General features: G+C 45.8%; 1 protein-coding gene across 1 annotated transcript in view; it reads left to right on the plus strand.

The window, feature by feature from the left end:
• LOC143803945 (class I histocompatibility antigen, F10 alpha chain-like) overlaps positions 1-26,934 on the plus strand; it is a 165,229-nt gene that overhangs the window by 115,835 nt on the left and 22,460 nt on the right. The window contains exons 5-6 of the mRNA XM_077281700.1: positions 23,996-24,094; positions 26,862-26,891. Coding sequence (XP_077137815.1) covers positions 23,996-24,094; positions 26,862-26,891 — 129 coding nt within the window. The remainder of the gene's footprint in view (positions 1-23,995; positions 24,095-26,861; positions 26,892-26,934) is intronic.

Here is a 26,934-nt window from a genome sequence, read left to right on the forward strand (position 1 = left end):
ACTTCGTGGGCGGAGTTAGCAAGTGGTTTGTACGGCCCCTGAAGAATGGTATAAGTATCCAAATGGACCTTAGCACAAACAAGTTTCCCCACCCATACTCTAAATAAATATCAGAAAATTGTCATAAAAAATATTCTTCAACTTTATATTTGCAAAAATAATAATGTTTCGAAGTACTGGAACTTTTATGTGTTAATTACATGTAGCAGTAAAAGGAAAACTCTATAATATCATAGAAATAGGAGCCAACTAAAAATTTTCATTGTCAGATTTGCATTCAGGAGGTCAAAATCATTAAGAAATTGCTCATTTCATCACTGAACCTACAACTTTTGAAAATATGTAGAACCATGTTTTCTCCATATTGTTACTGTGAAAAGTCCACTATACCATGACTAGTAGCACCAATATAACCACATACAAATACCGCAAACTAACACCATGACCCTTATTACTAACATATTCAGTTGTTGCTAAATAATACCACCATACTGATCATTAACAAGAAGTACTGTACTACCACTAATATCATAAGCCAAACCAAAATCATGGGCCAGAATCCACGTCAGTGTAACTGCAAAATAGTGTACTTAGGTGCTAATATGAAGAGCCGCGGAGAAGGCTCCAGATGTTGCAGAGGGACCAGCTGGGGCATGTAGTTCCACTGGCAGCAGATGGTAATATCACCATAGCTGAAGTGGAATGCTGGACCCGTAAACAGTTCCCTCGTGTAGATGTGATGTCTGGGTGCTGGTATTGGAGCGCCCGTGGTGTTAGTGCAATTAGAGGCTACTAGACACAGGTGGGAACTTACATGCGTAATACTCCTTTATTGATGGAAACAACAGGGTAGTGTCTCTTTTAATAGCACAGGTCACACAATAGGATATACTCTGTGGCTATAGAGGTTGCACCAATGACATGTCCATCCCTGAGAGGAGGTAGAATCTCCCTGTGAAGCCGCAGGGTCCGTGTACAGGTAATACAGTGATCACTAGTGAAATTATACACAGGAACTCTGTATATAGCAGTGCATTTCTATTTCTCTATATTTTAGAGAAAAAATAAAAGTCATATTTTTTCTTCCTACAAAATTACTAAAAAATAATGAAAAACTATTACAATAAGGACTTTTTTAATGCACTTTTTAAAAAATAAAAAATAAACATCTCAAATCAGCAACTAACAGACAGATATGGAATCCCTGTAATAGTAACGATCCGCACAACACAGCGATCAAATTATTTACAGTAATTGGCGTAAAAAATGGCATGATTGATTTTTTTCTACATTAAACCCATAAAAAATGAGATGGACTCCAGATAACTAAGAATATTCCCACCGCCTCTTCATTTGTAAGAGAATGCCTAATTTGATTTCCTTGGCTTATCTTTAGGAGGCATCACCCCTCTCAGCCTCAAACAAATGTCCTACTGTAATATCTATTTTTCTTATTAATTTATTTGTAGTCTTGTCTGAAGAAGGGCCTCTGTGCTCTGAAAGTTTGGAAACATATACGGTAATATTTTCTGGTTAGCCAATAAAGGTATCACTCTGAGAAAACTTTTGTCATCGTTGGGCATAAAAGTATTCACATCGATTTTTCTGACTAAAAATGGTACCACAATATAATTTGCTATTGTACATCATTACTTTAAGGCCGGCGTCACACTAGAGAGTTTTACGGACGCATTGCACATGGACCAATGATTCTCTGTGGGGCAGCTCCTATCTGCTGTGTATTTTGCAGCCGTATTTTACGGGCGTAGAAAATCGCAGCATGCTGCGTTTGTCACCGTATTGCGCAAAAAATCCGCCAATGAAAGTTTATGGGGGCGAGAAAAATACGGATTACACATGGACCATCAGTGTGACTTGCGAGAAATACGCAGCGGTGTTCTATAGAAAAGCCGGTAATTTAGTGCGGTGTACAGTAAAATCACACTGACAGAATAGAATAGATAAAATAAATGTTTACACATGGTATAGGTAGATATATATATATACTATCTGAAGAGCCCGGTGTTGCCTGGGCATAGTAAATATCTGTGGTTAGTTATAGCACCTCACTTCTCTTATATTCCCATCAGGCCTCTCATTTAGCACCTCACTTCTCTCATTTTCCCATCACGCCTCTCATTTTCCCCCTCACATCTCTCATTTTCTCCCTCACGCCTCTCATTATCCCCCCTCACTCCTCTTATTTTCCCCCTCATTCCTCTCATTCCCCCCTCACTGCTCTCATTTCGACCTCACATCTGTCATTTTCCGATCACTCCACTATTTTCCCTCATTCCTCTCATTTTGCACTCACACCTTTTCATTTTCACCTCACACCTCTCATTTTCACCTCACACCTCTCATTTTCACCTCACACCTCTCATTTTCCCCTCAGTATATACATGTTTGTCATCTCCCTTATATATAGTATACACCTGTATGTCATCTCCTGTATATAGTATATACCTGTATGTCATATCCCCTGTATATACTGTAGTATATACCTGTATGTCATCTCCCCTGTAAATAGTATATACCTGCTGTATGTCATCTCCTCCTGTATATAGTATATGCCTGTATGTCATCTCCCCTGTATATAGTATATACCTGCTGTATGTCATCTCCTCCTGTATATACTTATGTGTCATCTCTTCTTTTATATAGTATATACCTGTATGTCATCTCCTCCTGTATATAGTATATACCTGTGTCATCTCCTCTATGTAGTATATACCTGTATGTCATCTCTTCCTGTATATAGTATATACCTGTATGTCATCTCCTCCTGTATATAGTATATACCTGTGTGTTATCTGCTCCTATATATAGTATATACCTGTGTGTCATCTCCCCTGTATATAGTATGTAGCTGTATGTCATCTCCTCCTGTATTAGACCTTGTTCACACATTATTTGGTCAGTATTTTTACCTCAGTATTTGTAAGCTAAATTGGTAGCCTGATAAATCCCCAGCCAACAGGAAGCCCTCCCCCCGGCAGTATATATTAGCTCACACATACACATAATAGACTGGTCATGTGTCTGACAGCTGCCGGATTCCTATATGGTACATAGTAGAAAAAAGGTAGAGCCGCACAGCTTCTGAAATGAGAGCGAGAAACTGCAGTCCAACCCCGGTGTGTATTAAATGAATGGTGTCTCACTTCACTGCTGGAGGTGCTCGCAAGAAACAAAGTCTGTGTCAACATATGAACTGAAGAAAGATGCGGCAGCACTCACCAGCAAGGTGCGGTTACAATCCTTTATTGCAGACGATGGGTCATTTCAGACCAACCTATTTCTACTGGCGTCACTTCCCAGCACACTAGACATGTAGAAGCGCTGGATTAGCGTGAAACGGTTACCGTCGTCGTTCCCTGCTCACCTCCTTTGCACATCCCCCGATGCCGTGAAAATGCTGTTATGAAGTTTCGTCTGCAATAAAGGATTGTAACCGCACCTTGCTGGTGAGTGCTGGGACGGGCACAGCAGGGACATTAACACCTTTGCCACCGGAGGATTGTGTCCTCAACCTCACGAACCGGGTACTAGAACCAGCACAATATTCCTTATTAGCTAAAGGCTTGAATTATTGTATCCCAGATAGGTTCGACTTTGTAGAATTTCAAATTGATCTTTTTAAAGCTATAAGGAAAATTCATCTCTATAAGACTTTTTCATCTGGCTCTACTCACACTACTATACGGGAAGGAGAACGTCCTTGTATAATAGGACCATTGGTTTTTTTTGCAGGAACCACCGAAGAAGCATTAGCCAATTTTCATGACGATGCCGCTCTGTTGCTTGGTATCAATGAATCCGTCGTGACGCAGAACGCAGGTCCATCTGACGATCCCACCCCCTTTGTCGGTGGCGTTCCATCGACATTCATGCCACAAACCTCTCCAGGAAATATGGCTGATCTAATTGAGACATTAGTCCTGAAAGACATCGAAGCCTTAATTTACAAAGAGGCACCAGACAACTTGGGAGCCTCTGAAAAGACAGCCTTAAAAGAGATGGCAGGTTGGTCTGATGTGATTATACGCCCAGCCGACAAAGGGGGGAAGGACCGTCTTGCTGCCTAAGGAGGCATATTTGTCCGAAGCGGCACGGCAACTCTCAGACGTGGATGTATACCGCAAATTGCCTGGGGACCCCACAAAAAATTTTTTAAAGGGGAATTACAATCTTTTTTGAGGATAGCTGTGGAACAACAGATAATCACTCAGAAAAAAGCCGAAAAACTTTTTCCACAATTTCCCACCAAACCATACTGGTATTACCTCCCGAAGGTACACAAGTCAATCACCCAACCCCCCGGGAGACCAATTGTGTCGGGGATAGGGTCCTTGACTGAACCCCTGTCCCAATATTTGGAGTGGTTACTGCGTCCACTTCTTCGCTCTGTTCCGTCCTACACCAGGGACACTAAGTCATTCCTGAACCATATACAGGGGTTCCATTGGCGGCCGGGGTTCTCCCTGGCGTCCATTGATGTGGTAAATCTTTACACCAGCATCCCGCAACGATTGGGGGTCGACACCATCAGACGTGTTCTCCACACTACTGACAGGAGTCAGGCCTTCATCGATTTTGTGTGCGGTGGATTGAGTTTTATACTCACCCACAACGCTTTTACTTTTGCGGGTAGCTGGTATCTGCAAACCACCGGGACTGCCATGGGGACCCCGGTCGCATGCACTTTTGCCAACCTGTATTTAGCAGTCTTTGAGGAAGATTTTGTGTATTCTGAACGGAACCCCTTCCTCAAATACATTAGGTTATTTCTCAGGTACGTGGATGATGTCTTCCTGGTGTGGGACGGAACGGAGGAGGAATTTGGTTTATTTGTAGACTATTTGAATGTTACTAACAACATGGGCATGCGTTTTACCTCTGTCTTCGGACAAGACAGGTTAGAGTTTTTGGATGTTTTGGTCACCACACAGGATGGTGACATTCACACATCGATCTATCGCAAACCCACTGCCACTAACGCAGTATTGCACTACAATAGTTTCCATCCCGCACACACTAAACGCGCTTTGCCTTACAGTCAGTTATTGCGCACACGGAGAGTTAATAGTACCCAAAGGGGGTTTGAACATCAGTCGGGAGAGTTATGCCAGAGATTACGTGAAAGGGGTTACCCCGATACACTTTTACAAACGACAATGAATCGTGTGAAGGATGAATTTCAGGGACAAAACGCAGTGAGTAATCTACCAATTGAACCGCGTTTTAATTTTTGCTTCCGATATGGACCATTGGACCAAGCAATCAGAGCATCTATTAGAAGGCATTGGCATGTCCTGGAACGGGACAAGGACCTTTTGAATAGAACTTCCAGCGGTCCGTTAATTTCGAACAAGCGGAGCACCCGTATTAGAGACATTTTGGTTCACAACCAGACATTGGGTCCGCAGGTTAGTTGGTTACAACAGTCGCCCCTTAAAGGAAATTTTCGTTGTGGTCACTGTAATTTTTGCAGTAGTCATATTACTGGTTAAACCCTGAATATTGGTCCTATCAGACATACAGTCCAACAGTTCATCTCTTGCAGGACGGATTATGTCGTTTACGTCATGTTCTGTCCTTGCAAGAGATTTTATGTGGGTAAAACGAAACGCCAGTTGTTTATACGCTTTAGAGAACACCTTAGATCTATTCACACTGGCAAAGGGGTACCTAGATTGATCAAGCATATAAAGGATACTCATGATGGTAAGCCAGAAGTTCTCATGTTTGCAGGGATAGAAAAGTAACACCATCTGCACGAGGAGGTGATCTACACAGGTTTTTGCTAAGACAAGAAGCGCGGTGGATCATGCGGACTAGAGCCGCAGGACCTTCCGGCTTCAATGACAGGACAGATATGTCCGTTTTTTTATAATAATCCGGTGGTCTATTTCGAGTGATTCCGATTATTAGCCATTATCTTTATCCCTCATAACAATACTTTTTCAGTTTGGTGTTTAGAATTATCAGCGTCTATTAGAGTAGACCCATAGCGTCATGGTTAATCTTGCCTGTCAGGTGATTGCGAGATTGGGAAGCGATGAATTAACTTCCGGTGTTTTCTCATCACTATGTATTATCAGTTGCATTTCCAGGGCTTTTTCTCTTTGTTTTTAACGTCTAAATGTTGGTTTACTTAATGTGTTGTTCATGTTGTATTTTAGATGTTCGGGATGTGGGCGTGCAGTGGGAGTGGGATGGGTCATTTCAGACCAACCTATTTCTACTGGCGTCACTTCCCAGCACGCTAGACCCGTAGAAGCGCTGGATTAGCGTGAAACGGTTACCGTCGTCGTTCCCTGCTCACCTCCTTTGCACATCCCCCGATGCCGTGAAAATGCTGTTATGAAGTTTCGTCTGCAATAAAGGATTGTAACCGCACCTTGCTGGTGAGTGCTGCCGCCTCTTTCTTCAGTTCATATGTTTCCTGTATGGTACATTTGTGGTATGTTTTGAGTATGTGCAAGTTTTGTGTGAGGCAACTTTTGCATGTGTTGCAACTCTGCTGTTTCATGTATGTTCTTCAGTTCCATGTATGTTGTTATATTTTACTCTGCTGCCACCCAATGGCCTTTTCTGTATGGCAGCTTGTTATTCATTTATTCTTGGGCATGTCTTTCACATCCGGCTCAAGGGTCAAGTCTTCTCTTCCTCTGGCAGCCATTTCAGTTTCAGTTTCATGCTGTTGTGAGAGGACACGCTTTTGAACCAGGCTTAGGAAGGCATCAGTCTTTCGACCACTCTCTCTTGCTGCTCACACTTGCAGTCCTACTTGGTGCTACATCTTACTGTACCTGGTCTACACCTGCATTTCTGGAGAAGTTACTGTATTACCAGTTATACGCTGTATGTCCAGAATTACAAATAAACAAGTCTGGATTGCACAATCCCTGGAGTGCATCATCTCTTCGGACGCTGTGCAGCATTGGTCCTGTCTGCCTCAGGCCGGCGTCACACTGGCGAGTTTTACGGACGTAAGAGCGCAGAAATTACGTCCGTAAAACTCGCAAAATAAACGGCACAATTATTCTCAATGGGGCTGCTCCTATCAGCCGTATATTACGGTTCAGTATTATACGGCTTTCTACGGCCGTACAAAATCGCAGCATGCTGCGTTTGTCAGCGTATTGCGCAAAAAATTCGCCAATGAAAGTCTATGGGGGCGAGAAAAATACGGATTCCACACTGACCAGCAGTGTGACTTGCGAGAAATACGCAGCGGTGTTAGTGAAAAGTCGGTAATTCAATTGCCGGCTTCTCATTTCTCCTGCACAAACCCGACATGATATGAGACATGGTTTACATACAGTAAACCATCTCATATCCCCTTTTTTTTTGCATATTCCACACTACTAATGTTAGTAGTGTGTATGTGCAAAATTGGGGCGCTGTAGCTGCTAAAATAAAGGGTTAAATCGCGGAAAAAATTGGCGTGGGCTCCCGCGCAATTTTCTCTGCCAGAATGGTAAAGCCAGTGACTGAGGGCAGATATTAATAGCCTAGGGAGGGTCCATGGTTATTGGCCCCCCCGGCTACAAACATCTGCCCCCAGCCACCCCAGAAAAGGCACATCTGGAAGATGCGCCTATTCTGGCACTTGGCCACTCTCTTCCCACTCCCTGTAGCGGTGGGATATGGGGTAATGAAGGGTTAATGCCACCTTGCTATTGTAAAGTGACATTAAGCCAGATTAATAATGGAGAGGCGTCAATTATGACACCTATCCATTATTAATCCAATTGTTTGAAAGGGTTAAAAAACACACACACACATGATTTAAAAGTATTTTAATGAAATAAACACAGCGGTTGTTGTAATAATTTATTGCTCTCTCAATCCATTTCCAGGCCCTCGCTTGGCAAAATAATAAACGCACAAGATACATACCCTCAGCTGAACCGTCACGTCCCACGATGTAATCCATCTGAAGGGGTTAAAATAATTTACAAGCAGGAGCCCTGCAAATGCAGCTGTGCTCGTGCTTGTAATTCCCCGGCGAATGAATGAAATGTAGGTCATTGACCTACATTTCCTTCAGTCGCGGTGATGCGCCCCCTGGTGGATGTCCTCATATGACCTGGAGCGTGGGAAAAAGTTCCCAGGCTGCAGTTCACAAGAACATCCACCAGAGGGCGCCTCACCGCGACTCAATGTAAGTACAGATCCAGCTTTCCTTTCAGCACCCGGGGGATTACAGGCACGAGTGAGTGGTTTATCGCAGCTCGTGCCTGTAATATTAGTTAACCCCTTCAGATGGATTACTTCGTGGGACGTGATCGGACATCAGAAGGTATGTATCTTGTGCGTTTATTATTTTGCCAAGCGAGGGCCTGGAAATGGATTGAGAGAGCAATAAATTATTACAACAACCGCTGTGTTTATTTCATTAAAATACTTTTAAATCATGTGTGTGTGTGTGTTTTAACCCTTTCAAACAATTGGATTAATAATGGATAGGTGACATAATTGACGCCTCTCCATTATTAATCTGGCTTAATGTCACCTTACAATAGCAAGGTGGCATTAACCCTTCATTACCCCATATCCCACCGCTACAGGGAGTGGGAAGAGAGTGGCCAAGTGCCAGAATAGGCGCATCTTCCAGATGTGCCTTTTCTGGGGTGGCTGGGGGCAGATGTTTTTAGCCACGGGGGGGGCCAATAACCATGGACCCTCTCCTGGCTATTAATATCTGCCCTCAGTCACTGGCTATACCACTCTGGCGGAGAAAATTGCGCGGGAGCCCACGCCAATTTTGTCCGCAATTTAACCCTTTATTTTAGCAGCTACAGCGCTGAAATTTTGCACATACACACTACTAACATTAGTAGTGTGGAATATGCAAAAAAAAGGGGATATGAGATGGTTTACTATATGTTTGTGAAGGAGAAATGAAAAGCCGGCAATTGAATTACCGGCTTTTCACAGATATCGCGCTGAAGTAAATATAAATACAGAATATATATATATATGTGTCTCAATGACATATATATATATATATATATATATATATATATATATATATATATATATACTGTATGTATGTTTTACCGAACATTTGAGCACATAAATCCATTAGATGTCGGTTTTGCAAGCCTGCGCGAAAATCTCGCAGTACGGATGCCATACGGATTACATCACTATTTTGGGAACATTTCTCCGTATTACGGCCGTAGTACGGACGTATAATACGTGGCGTATTGTCTTACGCCAAGTGTGACGCCGGCCTCACAGCGAGGAAAATACTGAAGGTACGAATCTTTCTCACAACACCTATTAGTCACTCACACCTCCATTCGCCTCATGTGGGGACAGAACAGTCGAAAGACTGCCTTGAAGCCCGGCCAGAATCATCCTTATATCCCTGTCCATGTGCCCACGCTCTGCCTGCTCACATACTGCAGCCCTGCTCTGCTAAGAAATCTCCTGCAGCATCACCTCAGACCGCATTGTGCATAGAGACTCTTTGTGTATTATACCACATCGCTGCAGATTGTCGGACTGCAGAACCCCACAATTCTCCAAAAACACCTTGGGAATCTCATCAGGGGGTCGCAACTAAGCTGCACTGCGTTTTCCAGTCCCCAATTCAAAAGTTCAGTTTCTTAAAGGGACAGCGCACCTTAAATCAAAATGGCCGAAAAGGACCTTACGCAGTTCCCCAATGCTGAATCAGAGCAAATACAACCTGATACTGTCTATTATGAAGACCGGGAAGCAGAGCCGGCTTCCGCAGCAGACCCAGATGCACGACCAGTACGCTCCATCAAGCCAACATTAAAGGTCCTCGAGAATTACTGTTCCACAAGGGATGAGATCAATGACAATCTGGACCACCTATGGGAACGAGTCGCCTCCCTCATGTCAAGCGTCCAACGACACAAAGATGATACAGCAAGTTTACAGGACACTATAAGACAGCTAGACGTGGCCCACGGCAAATACAAGAGACGGTCCGCAAAGTATGCTGCCTTCCTAAAAGACTCTAAAATCGACGAAGCCCTATCAGAGTTAAGCAATGCAGACTCCACAGACAGAGAAAGGGACGCCGCTGTGCAAGACACCAAAGATAAAGCGGAGCTTCGTATCACCCATCTGCAAGAAACTAGATTGCACAGGTCAGCCTCGTCTAAACACTCTGTCCGGTCATATAAATCATCCTGCTCAAGAACTTGAGCCCTCAGTGACAGAATCCTAGAGGCCCTTTTAAATGCAGAGCGGTCCAAACTAAGACGTTCATACACAGAAAAGAAAGCAGAAGCAGAGGCTAAAGCAGAAGCAAAGAAAGCAGAAGCAGAGGCTCGAGCAAAGATTCTTCAAACAGAAGTAGAAGCGAAGCGAAGAAAGCAGAAGCAGAGGCTCGAGCAAACATTCTTCGAACAGAAGTAGAAGCGAAGAAAGCAGAAGCAGAGGCTCGAGCAAACATTCTTCAAACAGAAGTAGAAGCGAAGAAAGCAGAAGCAGAGGCTCAAGCGAAGATTCTTCAAACAGAAGCAGAGGCTAGAGCAAAGATTCTTCAAACAGAAATGGAGGAACAAATCGCATTAGCTGAAGTAAAAATACTTGAGCAAGCATTGAAGCATAACCTCGACCCAATTTGCCTGCCACCACAGGAAGAAGACGACCCAGCTGTTCGTACCAGAGACTACGTGCGGAAACAGATACCTGCAGCGTACACCTTCTCCAGCGACGTTCAACCCAACATTGTGGAAACATCCAAATCAGCCCAACCTATGGTGCCAGTATCGCCCACAGCCCCTACAGAGACCCAAGACCAACGCCGTGATGCACCCCCTCAGGAGCAGTCATCACCGCAAGACGACCGCAAGGCACACTCCAGCCTGCCTCCACAGTTCAAGCAGCAGTCATCGGAATCTCCAGAGGTTAAACCACAGCTCAACCCTGCAGCAACATCATTTTACCGGGGAACAATTCACCCTGCCACGCCACACAGCTTAAACGCCCGAGGGGCACCACAAGCTAATACGGTAACAAAGAGTGAAGGATCAGACATGTCCGAGTTTGCCAGGGTCATGGTGAACAGGGAGCTAATCAGCACTAGCCTCTCAAAATTCGACGACCGTGCAGAGAACTACAGAGCCTGGAAAGCAACCTTCAAGGCCGCCATTGCGGATCTCAACCTATCCGCGGAGCAGGAGCTCGACCTCATGGTAAAATGGCTGGGTCCTGAATCCACAAACCGTACCAAGAGTCTTAGGACAGTCTATGTGGGGCAAGCTGAAGCAGGTCTCGCAGCGGCCTGGCAGAGACTCAAAAGAACCTACGGCAGCGCTGAAGCCATAGAAAAGTCTCTATTCAAGAGACTGCAGAACGTTCCACGGATCAACCTTAAGGAAGCCCACAAACTTCTGGACTTAAGTGATCTGCTTATGGAGCTGGAACTTGCTAAAAGACTCTCGTCTGTCTGGACTGTGCTACCTCGACACTGCCCATGGGGTGAACCCAATCATCTCAAAGCTGCCACATAGTCTGCAAGAGAAGTGGGCAGTGTGCGTCTCCAGGTATAAAAGGTCACATGACGTCACCTTTCCTCCGTTCATTCAGTTCTGCAAGTTCATTGACGAACAAGCCCAAATGAGGAACGACCCTAGCCTCGACTTCCTGGAGTCTAACACTGCAGCTCCAGCAACACCTTCATCAAGGTATAAAAGCGTCACACATAGACCCAAGGACTCGAGGAACAGCGTAAGCATCAGAAAGACTAACCTGCCATCACCTGCAGTACCTGCCGATAAGCAGTACACTATTCCATCGAGGGATAAGTCTTTCAATCGTGAGTGTCCCATTCACAAAAGACCACACTCACTGAATAAATGTAGAGGCTTCAGGTCGAAAACCATGCAGGAGCGCAAGAAAATCCTCAGCGAACTTGGGGTATGTTTGAAGTGCTGCGCTTCATTAGAACACATGGCCAAGGACTGTAAATCTGCCATTAAGTGTGAAGAGTGTCACAGTGACAGAAACCCATCAGCCTTGCACCCAGCCTCAGCCACCAGCGATCCAGCAGTCGCAGTTACCTCTAGTCCCGCTACAAGCCATGGCTGGGAGCTACAGAATCATGCCAAGTCCCCCACAGCTGTGTCCTGCTCATGCTCAGAGGTATGTGGGGAGAATCAAAGTGCTAAATGCTGTGCCAGGATATGCCTAATCAGAGTTTATCCTGAAGGGCAACCAGAGAAGGCAGTAAAAATGTATGCCATCATTGACGATCAGAGCAATCGATCCCTAGCTGGACCTAAGTTCTTTGAAGCCTTTAGAATCAAGGGACCAGCAACACCCTACACTCTGAATACTTGCTCGGGGCACATAGAGACTAGCGGCAGAAGAGCCCAAGGTTTCATTGCTTCTCCTGTCAATGGAGACGTAGAGATACCCCTACCTACGCTAATTGAATGCGATCAAATACCAGACCAAAGGGATGAGATCCCTACCCCGGAAGCTGCTTTCCACCAACCACACTTAAGGCACCTAGCCAGCGTTATCCCACCTTTGGACACATGCTGAAATCCTACTTCTGCTCGGCAGAGATAATTTAAGGATACATAAGGTCCGCCAACAGTGTAATGGTCCTGACTACACCCCCTATGCCCAGAGACTTGACTTGGGGTGGGTAGTCATAGGAAATGTATGCTTGGACCGAACAGGAGTCCATTCCTTTAAGACCTATGTACGCCGAGACGGGCGCACTACTTTCTGCAAACCATGTCCTCATCACTATGAGGTGATGGAAAAGCTTCCAGATCCTGTACAGCTGCCTGATGTTATCCCTTCTCCCTATGCAGATGACTTGGGAAGATCGGTGTTTTGTACCACTACGGATGACAGCAACGTAGCCCCGTCTATGGAAGACAAGGAACTCGTCAGGACAATGGACAATGAGTTCATTAAGGATGAAACTAATCACTGGATTTTTCCCCTACCCTTCCGAGCTACCAGGGTAAGGCTCCCGAACAATCGTGAACAATCCTTGTCCAGATTCAACTCTCTCCAGCGCACACTATGCAATAAACCGGAGATGAAAGAACACATCGTCACCTTTATGGGCAAAATATTCCATGACAACCATGCGGAGCCAGCGCCTCCCTTAAAGGAAAATGAGGAATGCTGGTACCTACCCTCATTTGGAGTATCACCCGAAGAAACCTAAACAAATTAGAGTTGTCTTTGATTCAAGTGCCAAACATCAAGGTGTATCTCTCAACGATGTCCTCCTTACAGGTCCTAATTTGACAAACAACCTAGTAGGGGTGTTGATGAGGTTCAGGAAAGAGCCCATTGCAATCACTGCCGACATTGAACAGATGTTTCACTGTTTCATAGTCAGAGAGGACCACAGGAATTTCCTCAGGTTCCTGTGGTACAAGGACAATGACCCTACCAAAGAGATGGTGGAGTATCGCATGCGGGTGCACGTATTCGGGAACAGCCCTTCACCCGCAGTGGCAACATATGGGCTGCGGAGAACCGCACTAGAAGGAGAATCCGAGTATGGAACAGACGCCAGAGACTTTGTAGAGAAAGACTTCTACGTAGATAATGGACTAAAATCTCTACCCACAGAAGAAGCGGCAATCAACCTACTTAAAAGGACCCAACGTATGCTGTACCGAGCTAAGCTTAGACTGCACAAAATTGCTTCAAACAGCCTGGCTGTCATGAGAGCCTTTGAGTCAAGTGACCATGCACCTGGATTCAAGGACATAGACCTAGGACCAGACCGTCCGCCAGTGCAGAGAAGCTTAGGCCTGAGGTGGAACCTGTCAGCCGACACCTTCGGTTTCCAAATCAACTGTGCAAACAAACCATTCACTAAACGTGGTGTCCTGTCAGTGGTAAATAACCTATATGACCCACTGGGATTCATGGCACCAATTACCATACAAGGTAAATCCGTTCTGAGACAGCTTTCCGAAACAGTCAAGGACTGGGATGCCCCACTACCTCCTGATAAGGAATCGAAATGGGAAACCTGGAAGCAGTCTTTGTGTGCTTTGGATGAAATCCACATACCGAGGTGCTATGCCGGAATCTCACTTGCTGCTAGCACTAGGACGGAACTCCATGTGTTCTAGGATGCATCCACGGAGGCCATCGCAGCTGTTGCCTACCTGAAGGTGATGGGATCCGACAATCAAGATCACGTTGGTTTCGTTTTCGGCAAGGCTAAGTTGGCTCCCAAGCCTGACCACACTATTCCCAGGCTGGAACTCTGTGGGGCTGTGCTTGCAGTAGAACTTGCAGACTTTATTCAGCATGAGCTGGACACTCACATAGATGACGTACAATACTAAAGTGACAGTAAAGTTGTCTTAGGTTACATCTACAACCAAACAAGGCGCTTCTACGTGTACGTCAGTAACCGCATTGAGAGAATAAGAACCTGAACAGTGGCACTATATCCCATCTGAACTTAATTCAGCTGACCATGCCACTAGACCTATGTCTATAAATTCCTTTGCTAACAATTCTTGGCTTTCAGGTCCAAAGTTTCTGCTGGAACAGAAGGGAAGTGAATTTGTCCAGGAAGTCTTCAGCATCCAGGATCCGGATGACGATCCAGAAGTCCGCTCCGAGGTCAGTGATCTGGCTACGAACGCTAAACCAACCTCTACCCTTGGTTGCCAGTGCTTCGAACGCTTCTCCAATTGGATGAAACTCGTTAAGACTATTGCAAGGTTAGTCCACATTGCGAGATCTCATCACAATTCACATGGAGACAAAGACTGTCATGGTTGGCACGTCTGCCAAAAAAAACACTCTCTACTTATTACATTCCGGTAGGATAAACTATGAACAGAACACTGCTATAGTATTTGTCCATTGGATTACAGTTGGGTCAGAGACAGTTTGGCCTAGTGCGGCTTCTCTGATCCGAAGATGGGTTTTCCTTTGGATTATCTCAGGAACTGACTTAAATTAATCTCTTGTCTTGTTAAAAGTTGTTATTATTGTATTACATGCATGTTTGGTTTCATTTTTTAGGTTGTTGGACTTTATTTCAAGGACATTAGTATAGTGAAATCCCTTACGGAATTTCAGACGGGGAGTGTGCTGTTTCATGTTTGTTCTTCAGTTCCATGTATGTTGTTATATTTTACTCTGCTGCCACCCAATGGCCTTTTTCTGTATGGCAGCTTGTTATTCATTTATTCTTGGGCATGTCTTTCACATCCGGTTCAAGGGTCAAGTCTTCTCTTCCTCTGGCAGCCATTTCAGTTTTAGTTACATGCTGTTGTGAGAGGACGCTTTTGAACCAGGCTTAGGAAGGCATCAGTCTTTCGACCACTCTCTTGCTGCTCACATTTGCAGTCATACTTGGTGCTACATCTTACTGTACCTTGTCTACACCTGCATTTCTGGAAAAAGTACTGTATTACCAGTTATACGCTGTATGTCCGGATTTACAAATAAACAAGTCTGGATTGCACAACCCCTGGTGTGCATCATCTCTTCGGACGCTGAGCAGCATTGGTCCTGTCTGCCTCACAGCGAGGAAAATACTGAAGGTACGAATCTTTCTCACAACACCTATTAGTCACTCACACCTCCATTCGCCTCATGTGGGGACAGAACAGCAACTTTTGTGCATGTGGCAATTTTTCCGCGTGTGCAAGTTTTGCCTGTGGCGTGGCGAGTTTTCCATGAGGTGAGTTTTGCACGTGTGGCGAGTTTTGCGTGAGCCTAGTTTTGCATGTGGCGAGTTTTGTGCGTGGCAAGTTTTGAGCGGCGACTTTTGTGTTTTGACTTTTATGTGGCGAGGTTGGTGTATGTGTGGTGAAATGTGTGCTGAGGGTGGTATATGTGTTCAACCACGTGGTAGTGTGTGGCGCATTTTGTGTGTATGTTCATATCCCCGTGTGTGGTGAGTATCCCATGTCGGGGCCCCACCTTAGCAACTGTACGGTATATACTCTTTGGCGCCATCGCTCTCATTCTTTAAGTCCCCCTTGTTCACATCTGGCAGCTGTCAATTTGCCTCCAACACTTTTCCTTTCACTTTTTCCCCATTATGTAGATAGGGGCAAATCTGGTGAATTGGAATGCGCGGGGTTAAAACTTTGCCTCACAACATAGCCTATGACGCTCTCGGGGTCCAGACGTGTGACTGTGCAAAATTTTGTGGCTGCAGCTGCGACGGTGCAGATGCCAATCCCGGACATACACACACACACATACATACACACACACATTCAGCTTTATATATTGTATATATATCATTGAGACACATATATATACACTCACTGGCCACTTTATTAGGTACACCTGTCCAACTTCTTGTTAACACTTAATTTCTAATCAGCCAATCACATGGCGGCAACTCAGTGCATTTAGGCATGTAGACATGGTCAAGACAATCTCCTGCAGTTCAAACCGAGCATCAGTATGGGGAAGAAAGGTGATTTGAGTGCCTTTGAACGTGGCATGGTTGTTGGTGCCAGAAGGGCTGGTCTGAGTATTTCAGAAACTGCTGATCTACTGGGATTTTCACGCACAACCATCTCTAGGGTTTACAGAGAATGGTCCGAAAAAGAAAAAAAATCCAGTGAGCGGCAGTTCTGTGGGCGGAAATGCCTTGTTGATGCCAGAGGTCAGAGGAGAATGGGCAGACTGGTTCGAGCTGATAGAAAGGCAACAGTGACTCAAATCGCCACCCGTTGCAACCAAGGTAGGCCTAAGAGCATCTCTGAACGCACAGTGCGTCGAACTTTGAGGCAGATGGGCTACAGCAGCAGAAGACCACACCGGGTACCACTCCTTTCAGCTAAGAACAGGAAACTGAGGCTACAATTTGCACAAGCTCATCGAAATTGGACAGTAGAAGATTGGAAAAACGTTGCTTGGTCTGATGAGTCTCGATTTCTGCTGCGACATTCGGATGGTAGGGTCAGAATTTGGCGTAAACAACATGAAATCTTTGGGATGTGGTGGAACGGGTGATTCGCATTAGGGATGTGCAGCCGACAAATCTGCGGCAACTGTGTGATGCCATCATGTCAATATGGACCAAAATCTCTGAGGAATGCTTCCAGCACCTTGTTGAATCTATGCCACGAAGAATTGAGGCAGTTCTGAAGGCAAAAGGGGTCCAACCCGTTACTAGCATGGTGTACCTAATAAAGTGGCCAGTGAGTGTATATATATATTTCATAAAGCGCTAGATATCAGAAAAGCCGGTAATTCAATTGCCGGCTTTTGCTATCTCTTTCCCAAACCCAATAGTATATGAGACATGGTTACATACAGTAAACCATCTCATATCCCTTCTTTTTTTACATATTCCTCACTAATGATGTTAGAAGTGTGTGTGTGTGTAAAATTTTGTGGCTCTAGCTGTTAAAATAAAGGGTTAAATCACAGAAAAAATTGGTGTGGGCTCCCGTGCAATTTTCTCCGCCAGAGTGGGAAAGCCAGTGAGTGAGGGCAGATATTAATAGCCTCTAGAGAGATCATGGTTATTGGCCCCCCTGGCTAAAAACATCTGCCCCCAGCCACCCCAGAAAAGGCACATCTGTAAGATGAACCTATTCTGGCACTTAGCCACTCTCTTCCCACTCCCGAGTAGCGGTGGGATATGTGGTAATAAAGGGTTAATGTCAACTTGCTAATGTAAGGTGACATTAAGCCTGGTTAATAATGAAAATGCATGTACATGCATTTGCATATTTCCCTTAACCCCTTTCTGCCATTGGACGTACTATTCCGTCCATGTGGGGTGGGCCCTAATTCCCAAGGACGGAATAGTACATCCAGCGCGATCAGCCGCGCTCACGGGGGGAGCGCGGCCGATCGCGGCCGGGTGTCAGCTGACTATCGCAGCTGACATCCGGCACTATGTGCCAGGAGTGGTCACGGACCGCCCCCGGCACATTAACCCCTGGCACACTGCGATCAACATGATCGCAGTGTACCGGTGGTACAGGGAAGCATCGCGCAGGGAGGGGGCTCCCTGTGGGCTTCCCTAAGACGATCGGTACAAGGCGATGTGCTCACCTTGTACCGAGTGTCTCCTCCCTGCAGTCCCCGGATCCAAAATGACCGCGGGGCTGCATCCGGGTCCTGCAGGGAGGTGACGTCACAGCGCCTGCTCAGAGCCTCCCTGCTGTGCTGTGTGATCGCCGATCTGACACAGTGCACAGCAAAGTGTCAGATCGGCGATCTGTCACTTTACTGTGATGCCCCCCCCCCCTGGGGCAAAGTAAAATGTAAAAATAAAAAAACGTGTAAAAAAAAAAAAAAAAAAAATTCCTAAATAAGTAATAAAAAAAATAAATTGTTCAAATAAATACATTCCTTTAGCTAAATAATAATAAAAAAACAATAAAAGTACACATATTTAGCATCGCCGCATCCGTAACGACCCGACCTATAAAACTGTACCACTACTAAACCCCTTCAGTGAACACCGTAAAAAAAAAAAATGAGGCAAAAAACAACGCGTTATTATCATACCGCCGAACAAAAAATGGAATAACATGCGATCGAAAAGTCGGAAATAAATAACCATAGTACCGCTGAAAACGTCATCTTGTCCCGCAAAAAACGAGCCGCCATACAGCATCAACGAAAAAATAAAAAAGTTATAGTCCTCAGAATAAAGCGATGCAAAAATAATTATTTTTTCTATAAAATAGTTTTTATCGTAAAAAAGTGCCAAAACATAAAAAAATGATATAAATGAGGTATCGCTGTAATCGTACTGACCCGAAGAATAAAACTGCTTTATCCATTTTACCAAACGCGGAACGGTATAAACATCCCCCCAAAAAGAATTTCATGAATAGCTGGTTTTTGGTCATTCTGCCTCACAAAAATCGGAATAAAAAGCGATCAAAAAATGTCACATGCACGAAAATGTTACCAATAAAAACGTCAACTCGTCCCGCAAAAAACAAGACCTCACATGACTCTGTGGACCAAAATATGGAAAAATTATAGCTCTCAAAATGTGGTAATGCAAAAAAACATTTTTTGCACTAAAAAGCGTCTTTTAGTGTGTGACAGCTGCCAATCAAAAATCCGCTAGAAAATGCCCTATAAATAGTAAATCAAACCCCCCTTCATCACCCCCTTAGTTACGAAAAATTAAAAAAATGTATTTATTTCCATTTTCCCATTAGAGTTAGGGTTAGGGCTAGGGTTAGGGCTACAGTTAGGGTTAGGGTTGGGGCTAAAATTAGGGTTGGGGCTAAAGTTAGGGTTGGGGCTAAAGTTAGGGTTAGGGTTTGGATTACATTTACGGTTGGGAATAGGGTTGGGATTAGGGTTAGGGGTGTGTCAGGGTTAGGGGTGTGGTTAGGGTTACAGTTGAGATTAGGGTTAGGGGTGTGTTTGGATTAGGGTTTCAGTTAGAATTGGGGGTTTCCACTGTTGGCACATCAGGGGCTCTCCAAATGCGACATTGCGTCCGATCTCAATTCCAGCCAATTCTGCATTGAAAAAGTAAAACAGTGCTCCTTCCCTTCCGAGCTCTCCCGTGCGCACAAATAGGGGTTTACCCCAATATATGGGGTATCAGCGTACTCAGGACACATTGGACAACAACTTTTGGGGTCCAATTTCTCCTGTTACCCTTGGGAAAATACAAAACTGGGGGCTAAAAAATAATTTTTGTGGGGAAAAAAAATATTTTTTATTTTTACGGCTCTGCGTTATAAACTGTAGTGAAACACTTGGGGGTTCAAAGCTCTCACAACACATCTAGATGAGTTCCTTAGGGGGTCTACTTTCCAAAATGGTGTCACTTGTGGGGGGTTTCAATGTTTAGGCACATCAGTGGCTCTCCAAACGCAACATGGCGTCCCATCTCAATTCCAGTCAATTTTGCATTGAAAAGTCAAATGGCGCTCCTTCCCTTCTGAGCTCTGCCATGCGCCCAAACAGTGGTTTACCCCCACATATGAGGTATCAGCGTACTCAGGACAAATTGGACAACTTTTGGGGTCCAATTTCTTCTCTTACCCTTGGGAAATTAAAAAATTGGGGGCAAAAATATCATTTTTGTGAAAAAATATGATTTTTTATTTTTACTGCTCTGCATTATAAACTTCTGTGAAGCACTTAATGGGTCAAAGTGCTCACCACACATCTAGATAAGTTCCTTAGGGGGTCCACTTTCCAAAATGGTGTCTCTTGTGGGGGGTTTCAATGTTTTGGCACATCAGGGGCTCTCCAAACGCAACATGGCGTCCCATCTCAATTCCAGTCAATTTTACATTGAAAAGTCAAATGGCGCTCCTTCCCTTCCGAGCTCTGCCATGCCCCCAAACAGTGGTTTACCCCCACATATGGGGTATCGGCGTACTCAGTACAAATTGTACAACAACTTTTGGGGTCCATTTTCTCCTTTTACCCTTGGTAAAATAAAACAAATTGGATCTGAAGTAAATTTTTTGTGTAAAAAAGTTAAATGTTCATTTTTATTTAAACATTCCAAAAATTCCTGTGAAACACCTGAAGGGTTAATAAACTTCTTGAATGTGGTTTTGAGCACCTTGAGGGGTGCAGTTTTTAGAATGGTGTCACACTTGGGTATTTTGCATCATATAGACCCCTCAAAATGACTTCAAATGAGATGTGGTCCCTAAAAAAAAATGGTGTTGTAAAAATGAGAAATTGCTGGTCAACTTTTAACCCTTATAACTTCCTAACAAAAAAAAAATTTTGGTTCCAAAATTGTGCTGATGTAAAGTAGACATGTGGGAAATGTTACTTATTAAGTATTTTATGTCACATATCTCTGTGATTTAATTGTATAAAAATTCAAAGTTGGAAAATTGCAAAATTTTAAAAATGTTCGCCAAATTTCCATTTTTTTCACAAATAAACGCAGGTAATATCAAAGAAATTTTACCACTATCATACAAGTACAATATGTTACAAGAAAACAGTGTCAGAATCATCAGGATCCGTTGAAGCGTTCCAGAGTTATAACCTCATAAAGGGACAGTGGTCAGAATTGTAAAAATTGGCCCGGTCATTAACGTGCAAACCACCCTTGGGGGTAAAGGGGTTAAGGGACTTTTGGTCCCTTTAAAAACAGGGTGGCACATGTTAAGGAGCTGAAACTCCTAAACCCTTCACCCAATTTTAAAGTGGATACCCTCAAATGAAAGCTGAAAATCTGAACCTCAACTGCCTCTGAATTGTTTTGTTTAAAATTCATTGTGGTAATGTCTATAACCAAAATTAGAAAAATGTTGTCTCTGTCCAAATATATATGTATATATATATATATCTATAATATAACGCTGGGAGCGTCACTCTGTCCGAAGCCTCTATAGACTGCGCAAGCGCAAGCGCCGGCGCAGTCTGGACCGCACAGAGCGACGCTCCCAGGAGATCGCGGTATGCGTAAGCGCTGAACGCACACCGCGATCTCCACCGGACAAGCAGGGACGAGCCAGGAGGCGGAGGGTGAGTATACTTACCTGACCCGTTCCACCGACGCGCTTCCGGGCCGTGACTGTCCCCCTGCTCCCGGAATCGGCGCCTGCGCAGTCCGCGCTTTCCGGCGCCATTTTCTTGAAGACACATTGCAGTGTCTTCAAGAAAATGGCGCCGGAAAGCGCGGACTGCGCAGGCGCCGACTCCGGGAGCAGGACCAAGAAAATTGCCGCACCCAGCACAGCCGCCGCGCCCAGCACAGCCACGCACAGCCGCCCACAGCCACGCACAGCCGCCCACAGCCACGCACAGCCGCCGCACCCAGCACAGCCGCCGCACCCAGCACAGCCACGCACAGCCGCCGCACCCAGCACAGCCACGCACAGCCGCCGCACCCAGCACAGCCGACCACAGCCGCCGCACCCAGCACAGCCGCCCACAGCCACGCACAGCCGCCCACAGCCACGCACAGCCGCCGCACCCAGCACAGCCGCCCACAGCCACGTACAGCCACCCATAGCAGCACCCAGCACAGCCACCGCACCCAGCACAGCCGCCGCACCCAGCACAGCCGCCCACAGCCACGCACAGCCCACAGCCACGCACAGCCGCCGCACCCAGCACAGCCGCCGCACCCAGCACAGCCGCCGCACCCAGCACATCCGCCGCACCCAGCACATCCGCCACAGCCGCCTACAGCCACGCACAGCCTCCCACAGCCACGCACAGCCGCCCACAGCCACGGACAGCCGCCGCACCCAGCACAGCCGCCCACAGCCACGCACAGCCGCCGCACCCAGCACAGCCGACCACAGCCACTCACAGCCGCCGCACCCAGCACAGCCGCCCACAGCCACGCACAGCCGCCGCACCCAGCACAGCCGCCCACAGCCACGCACAGCCCACAGCCACGCACAGCCGCCGCACCCAGCACAGCCACCCACAGCCGCCGCACCCAGCACAGCCATGTACAGCCGCCTACAGCCACGCACAGCCGCCCACAGCCACGGACAGCCGCCGCACCCAGCACAGCCGCCCACAGCCACGCACAGCCACCCATAGCCACGCACAGCCGCCGCACCCAGCACAGCCGACCACAGCCGCCGCACCCAGCACAGCCGCCCACAGCCACGCACAGCCGCCGCACCCAGCACAGCCGACCACAGCCGCCGCACCCAGCACAGCCGCCCACAGCCACGCACAGCCGCCCACAGCCACGCACAGCCGCACCCAGCACAGCCGACCACAGCCACGCACAGCCGCCGCACCCAGCACAGCCACGCACAGCCGCCACAGCCATGCACAGCCTCCGCACCCAGCACAGCCACGCACAGCCGCCTACAGCCACGGACAGCCGCCGCACCCAGCACAGCCACCGCACCCAGCACAGCCGCCGCACCCAGCACAGCCGCCCACAGCCGCCGCACCCAGCACAGCCTCCCACAGCCACGCACAGCCGCCTACAGCCACGCACAGCCGCTGCACCCAGCACAGCCGCTGCACCCAGCACAGCCACCGCACCCAGCACAGCCGTCCACAGCTGCCGCACCCAGCACAGCCGCCCGCACCCAGCACAGCCACGTCACATACAGCCGCCCGCACTCAGCACAGCCGCCCGCACTCAGCACAGCCGCCCGCACTGATGGGGGCGCAGGATGGAGCAGCACGTGATAGGATGGGGGCGCAGGATGGGAGCACATGACAGGATGGGGATGAGGATGGAGCAGCACATGACACGGTGGAGCAGCACATGACAGGATGGGGGCGCAGGATGGAGCAGCACATGACACGGTGGAGCAGCACATGACAGGATGGGGATGCAGGATGGAGCAGCACATGACACGGTGGAGCAGCACATGACAGGATGGGGGCGCAGGATGGAGCAGCACATGACACGGTGGAGCAGCACATGACAGGATGGGGGCGCAGGATGGAGCAGCATATGACAGGATAGGAGCAACACATACCAGGATGGAGACCATATTCCAATATAAATGCTCGCCACCCGGGCGTAGAACGGGTTCAATAGCTAGTATATATATATACTGTATATATGTTTTCACGAATATTTGAGCCCATGGATCCATTCTATGTCCATTTTGCAAGCCGGCGAGAAAATCTCGCCGTACGGATGCCATACGGATTACATACGGAGGTTTACATGTGGAAAATACGCTGACACACCCTGCCTACGGATGACATACGGATCACTGTTTTGGGATCATTTCTGCGTATTACGCATGTAAAATACGGACCGTATTTCCCTACGCCTAGTGTGATGCCGGCCTAATAGTAGAGAAAAGCTTTAATTTTAATTAATTTAGCATTTTTTGTGCTTTGTTTTTTCTCCAGAAGCTTTTATGTGGAGCCTAAAAAAATGCATGCTATTTTTTTTTAGAAAGAAATGTTAGATGGGTGCTGCTAGGGGCATGGTGAAAATTAGGCACTACACACGCCACATGGTTTGTCCCTCTTTCTCTTCTGCAAAAGTTGAGTTCATCAGTACAGCACAGGAGACTAATATGCGGCTAATCCACAGATCAGATTTACATTTCTGTTTTCCAACTAGAACCAGAGAAGTCCAGTGTCTGGGTCATCGCTGTGGTCGTAGCTGTGGTGGTCTTAAATGTGGTGACCATCGCTCTTGGTGGATTCATCTTCCATAGAAGTAAGTGTCACTAATGCAGCGCTTCTTCTCTGTAGAAATATACAAAAACTAATGAGAATGCAACAATGAAAAAAAATAAAGTTTGTTTTTTAAGGCCAAAATAAGTCTGGTCCTTAATGAGAATCTGTCACCTGGGTTTTGCTACTGAGGGCAGCACAATGCTGGGGCAGAGACCCTGATTCCAGTGATGTCACTTACTGGGCTACTTGCTTGCTGTAGTTTTGATAACATCACTGTTTTATCAGCAGGATATTATCACTAGAGGACTAGTAAACCTCTGCTAGGTGGTCAGGCTTATTTATGAGCTCTGTATAACCCCTCCCACACCACTGATTGCAAGGGCAGAAAGCATTCAATCAGCGGTGGGGGCGGGGTTATACAGAGCTCATAAATAAGCCTGACCACCTAGCAGAGGTTTACTAGTCCTCTAGTGATAATATCCTGCTGATAAAACAGTGATGTTATCAAAACTACAGCAAGCAAGCAGCCCAGTAAGTGACATCACTGGAATCAGGGTCTCTGTCTCTACACTCCCTGACAGAAGTTATGTCTCTTATCCATGTTATGTAAATAAAAACTTATAACCTGATGTTAAATTCATCCATTGGTTGTATAAATTATTCTTTTGAAAGCTGAAACCCTCCGAAATGTGGTTTAGGTTAAGAAAATAAATTGGCATCAATGCAGAAATATTGATCAGTTAATGGACACAGAATGGTCAGATTTTGGCAAGACAAAAGTTTTGTCGCCCACAGAAAGTAATGTGATAGTCAAACAAATAATTAACTTAAAATACAAATATATGTTGCATAACATTGGTGAATGAAGTTGTGCTATTAGAGTCATATTTAATATTTTGTGTGACTTCCATGAGCTTGAAGGACTGCATCCATGCGGTTCAACAATGATTCATACAATTTATTAATGAAGTCATCAGGAATAGCAAAGAATGCAGTCTTACATGCCTCCCAGAGTTCATCTAGATTCTTTGGTTTTGCCTTCCAAGCTTCCTCTTTCATCCCAAACATGCTCAATGATGTTCATGTCTGGTGACTGGGCTGGCCAGTCCTTGAGCACCTTGATCTTTGTTGCCTGGAGGAACTTTGTTGTAGAGATGGATGTAGGAGATGGAGCACCATCCTGCTGCAGAATTTGACCCCTTTTATGATTTGAAATATAAGAGGTAGCTAATACTACTTGATATTTTAGGCTATTGATATTGCCTTCCACCTTGCAAATGTTTCGCACACCCCCATACTGAATGTAACCCCAGACCATGATCTTTCCACCACCAAATTTAACTGTTTTCTGGGTGTATTTTGGATCCATACAGGCTCCAGTAGGTCTCCTGCAGTATTTGCGGCGGCTGTGGTGTAATTCTACTGAAGATTCATCAGAAAAATCCACGTTCTGCCACTTTTCCAGCATCCATCTGTTTAGCAGGCTGTGGGACTTTGCATATGCCACACGGATTTTATTTGCCTTTTGTTTAGTGCTGGCTTCTGGGCACTGATTCGACCATGGAGGCCATTTCGAGAAAGAATCCTACAAACTGTTCTAGTTCACACAGGGACTTGAGGTGACCGGGCCTGTTGGAGCTCTGCTGCAGTTGAAGAGGTGCTTGCTTTGGATTTTCTAACCAACAAACGTTCCTCCTGAGCAGTTGTCTTGCTGGGTTTGCCGAACCTGGGCTTGTCAAACACATCTCCAGTCTCTTCAAATCTTTTTTTAATTTTATGTGCGGTACTTAACGCTGAGACACATTAAAGGTGCCAGGCACCTCTGCAGTGGATCTGGTCTTCAGCCTCTTGATAATCCAGGCTTTGGTCGCAGGGTGGATTTTTGGGATGTTGTCAGAGCTCAAGTTGGAGTTCAAGTGAAGATCTGGGGTGCTGGGTTTCTTTTTATAAACACACTAATTAACCAATCATTTACTGAGCACAGGTGAGGATGTAAACTAGGATTGGGTGCATTATATGACCAGGCGACAAAACTTTTGTCTTGCCAAAATCTGACCATTCTGTGTCCATTAACTGATCAATATTTCTGCATCGATGCCAATTTATTTTCTTAACCTAAACCACATTTCTGTGGGTTTCAGCTTTTTAAAGAATCATTTATACAACCAATAGATGAATTTAACGTCAGGTTATAAGCTTTTGTTTACATAACATGGATAAGCGACATAACTTCTGTCAGGGAGTGTACATTATGCTGCTCTGAGATTAGGTGGCAAAAGCCTGGTGACAGATTCCCTTTACGGAGTTAATCAGTTCTGTTCGGTTTATTGATTACATTGTGCGTTATTGATTGTAGTGAGTATTTATTACCCACAGCTTCCACATTGTACACACGAGCTCAGACTGATTTTGTTTTTTTTTTTGCTCCTTATCGTTTTACTCTCTGTTGTGAATATTTGTAGGCCTTATATTATTAAGTAAGGAGCTCTGGAATCTGTTTGTGGTTTTATACGTGTAATGTGTCCCTATGTACATAATAAGGAGGTGTATACATTCTGGATCTATTTTGTGCCTCTAATATACCCTCATACTTTGCCTGATTTGCTGTGTTATATCTTAGAATTGGGGAATCCTCACTTTTCTCCTTGGTCTGTGGGTGCCCTTCCATATTTTATTTGTAGGGGCTCCTGACTGTATATCGTCTTCCCTCATTTCTCCCCATTACACTATATTATTATTATATGTCACCAATGATAATGGCGTCTCCAGCTTTCTCTTCCTAATTGCATCTTCTCTACTTATTTCAGAAAAGAAAGTCGGCTACAAGACGACCTCCAGTGAGTATTCTGTATATGTGACTCTAATGGGAGGTTTTTGCAT

Source organism: Ranitomeya variabilis, chromosome 1, assembly GCF_051348905.1.
Source record: "Ranitomeya variabilis isolate aRanVar5 chromosome 1, aRanVar5.hap1, whole genome shotgun sequence".
In the NCBI taxonomy this organism is placed as follows: Eukaryota; Metazoa; Chordata; class Amphibia; order Anura; family Dendrobatidae; genus Ranitomeya; species Ranitomeya variabilis.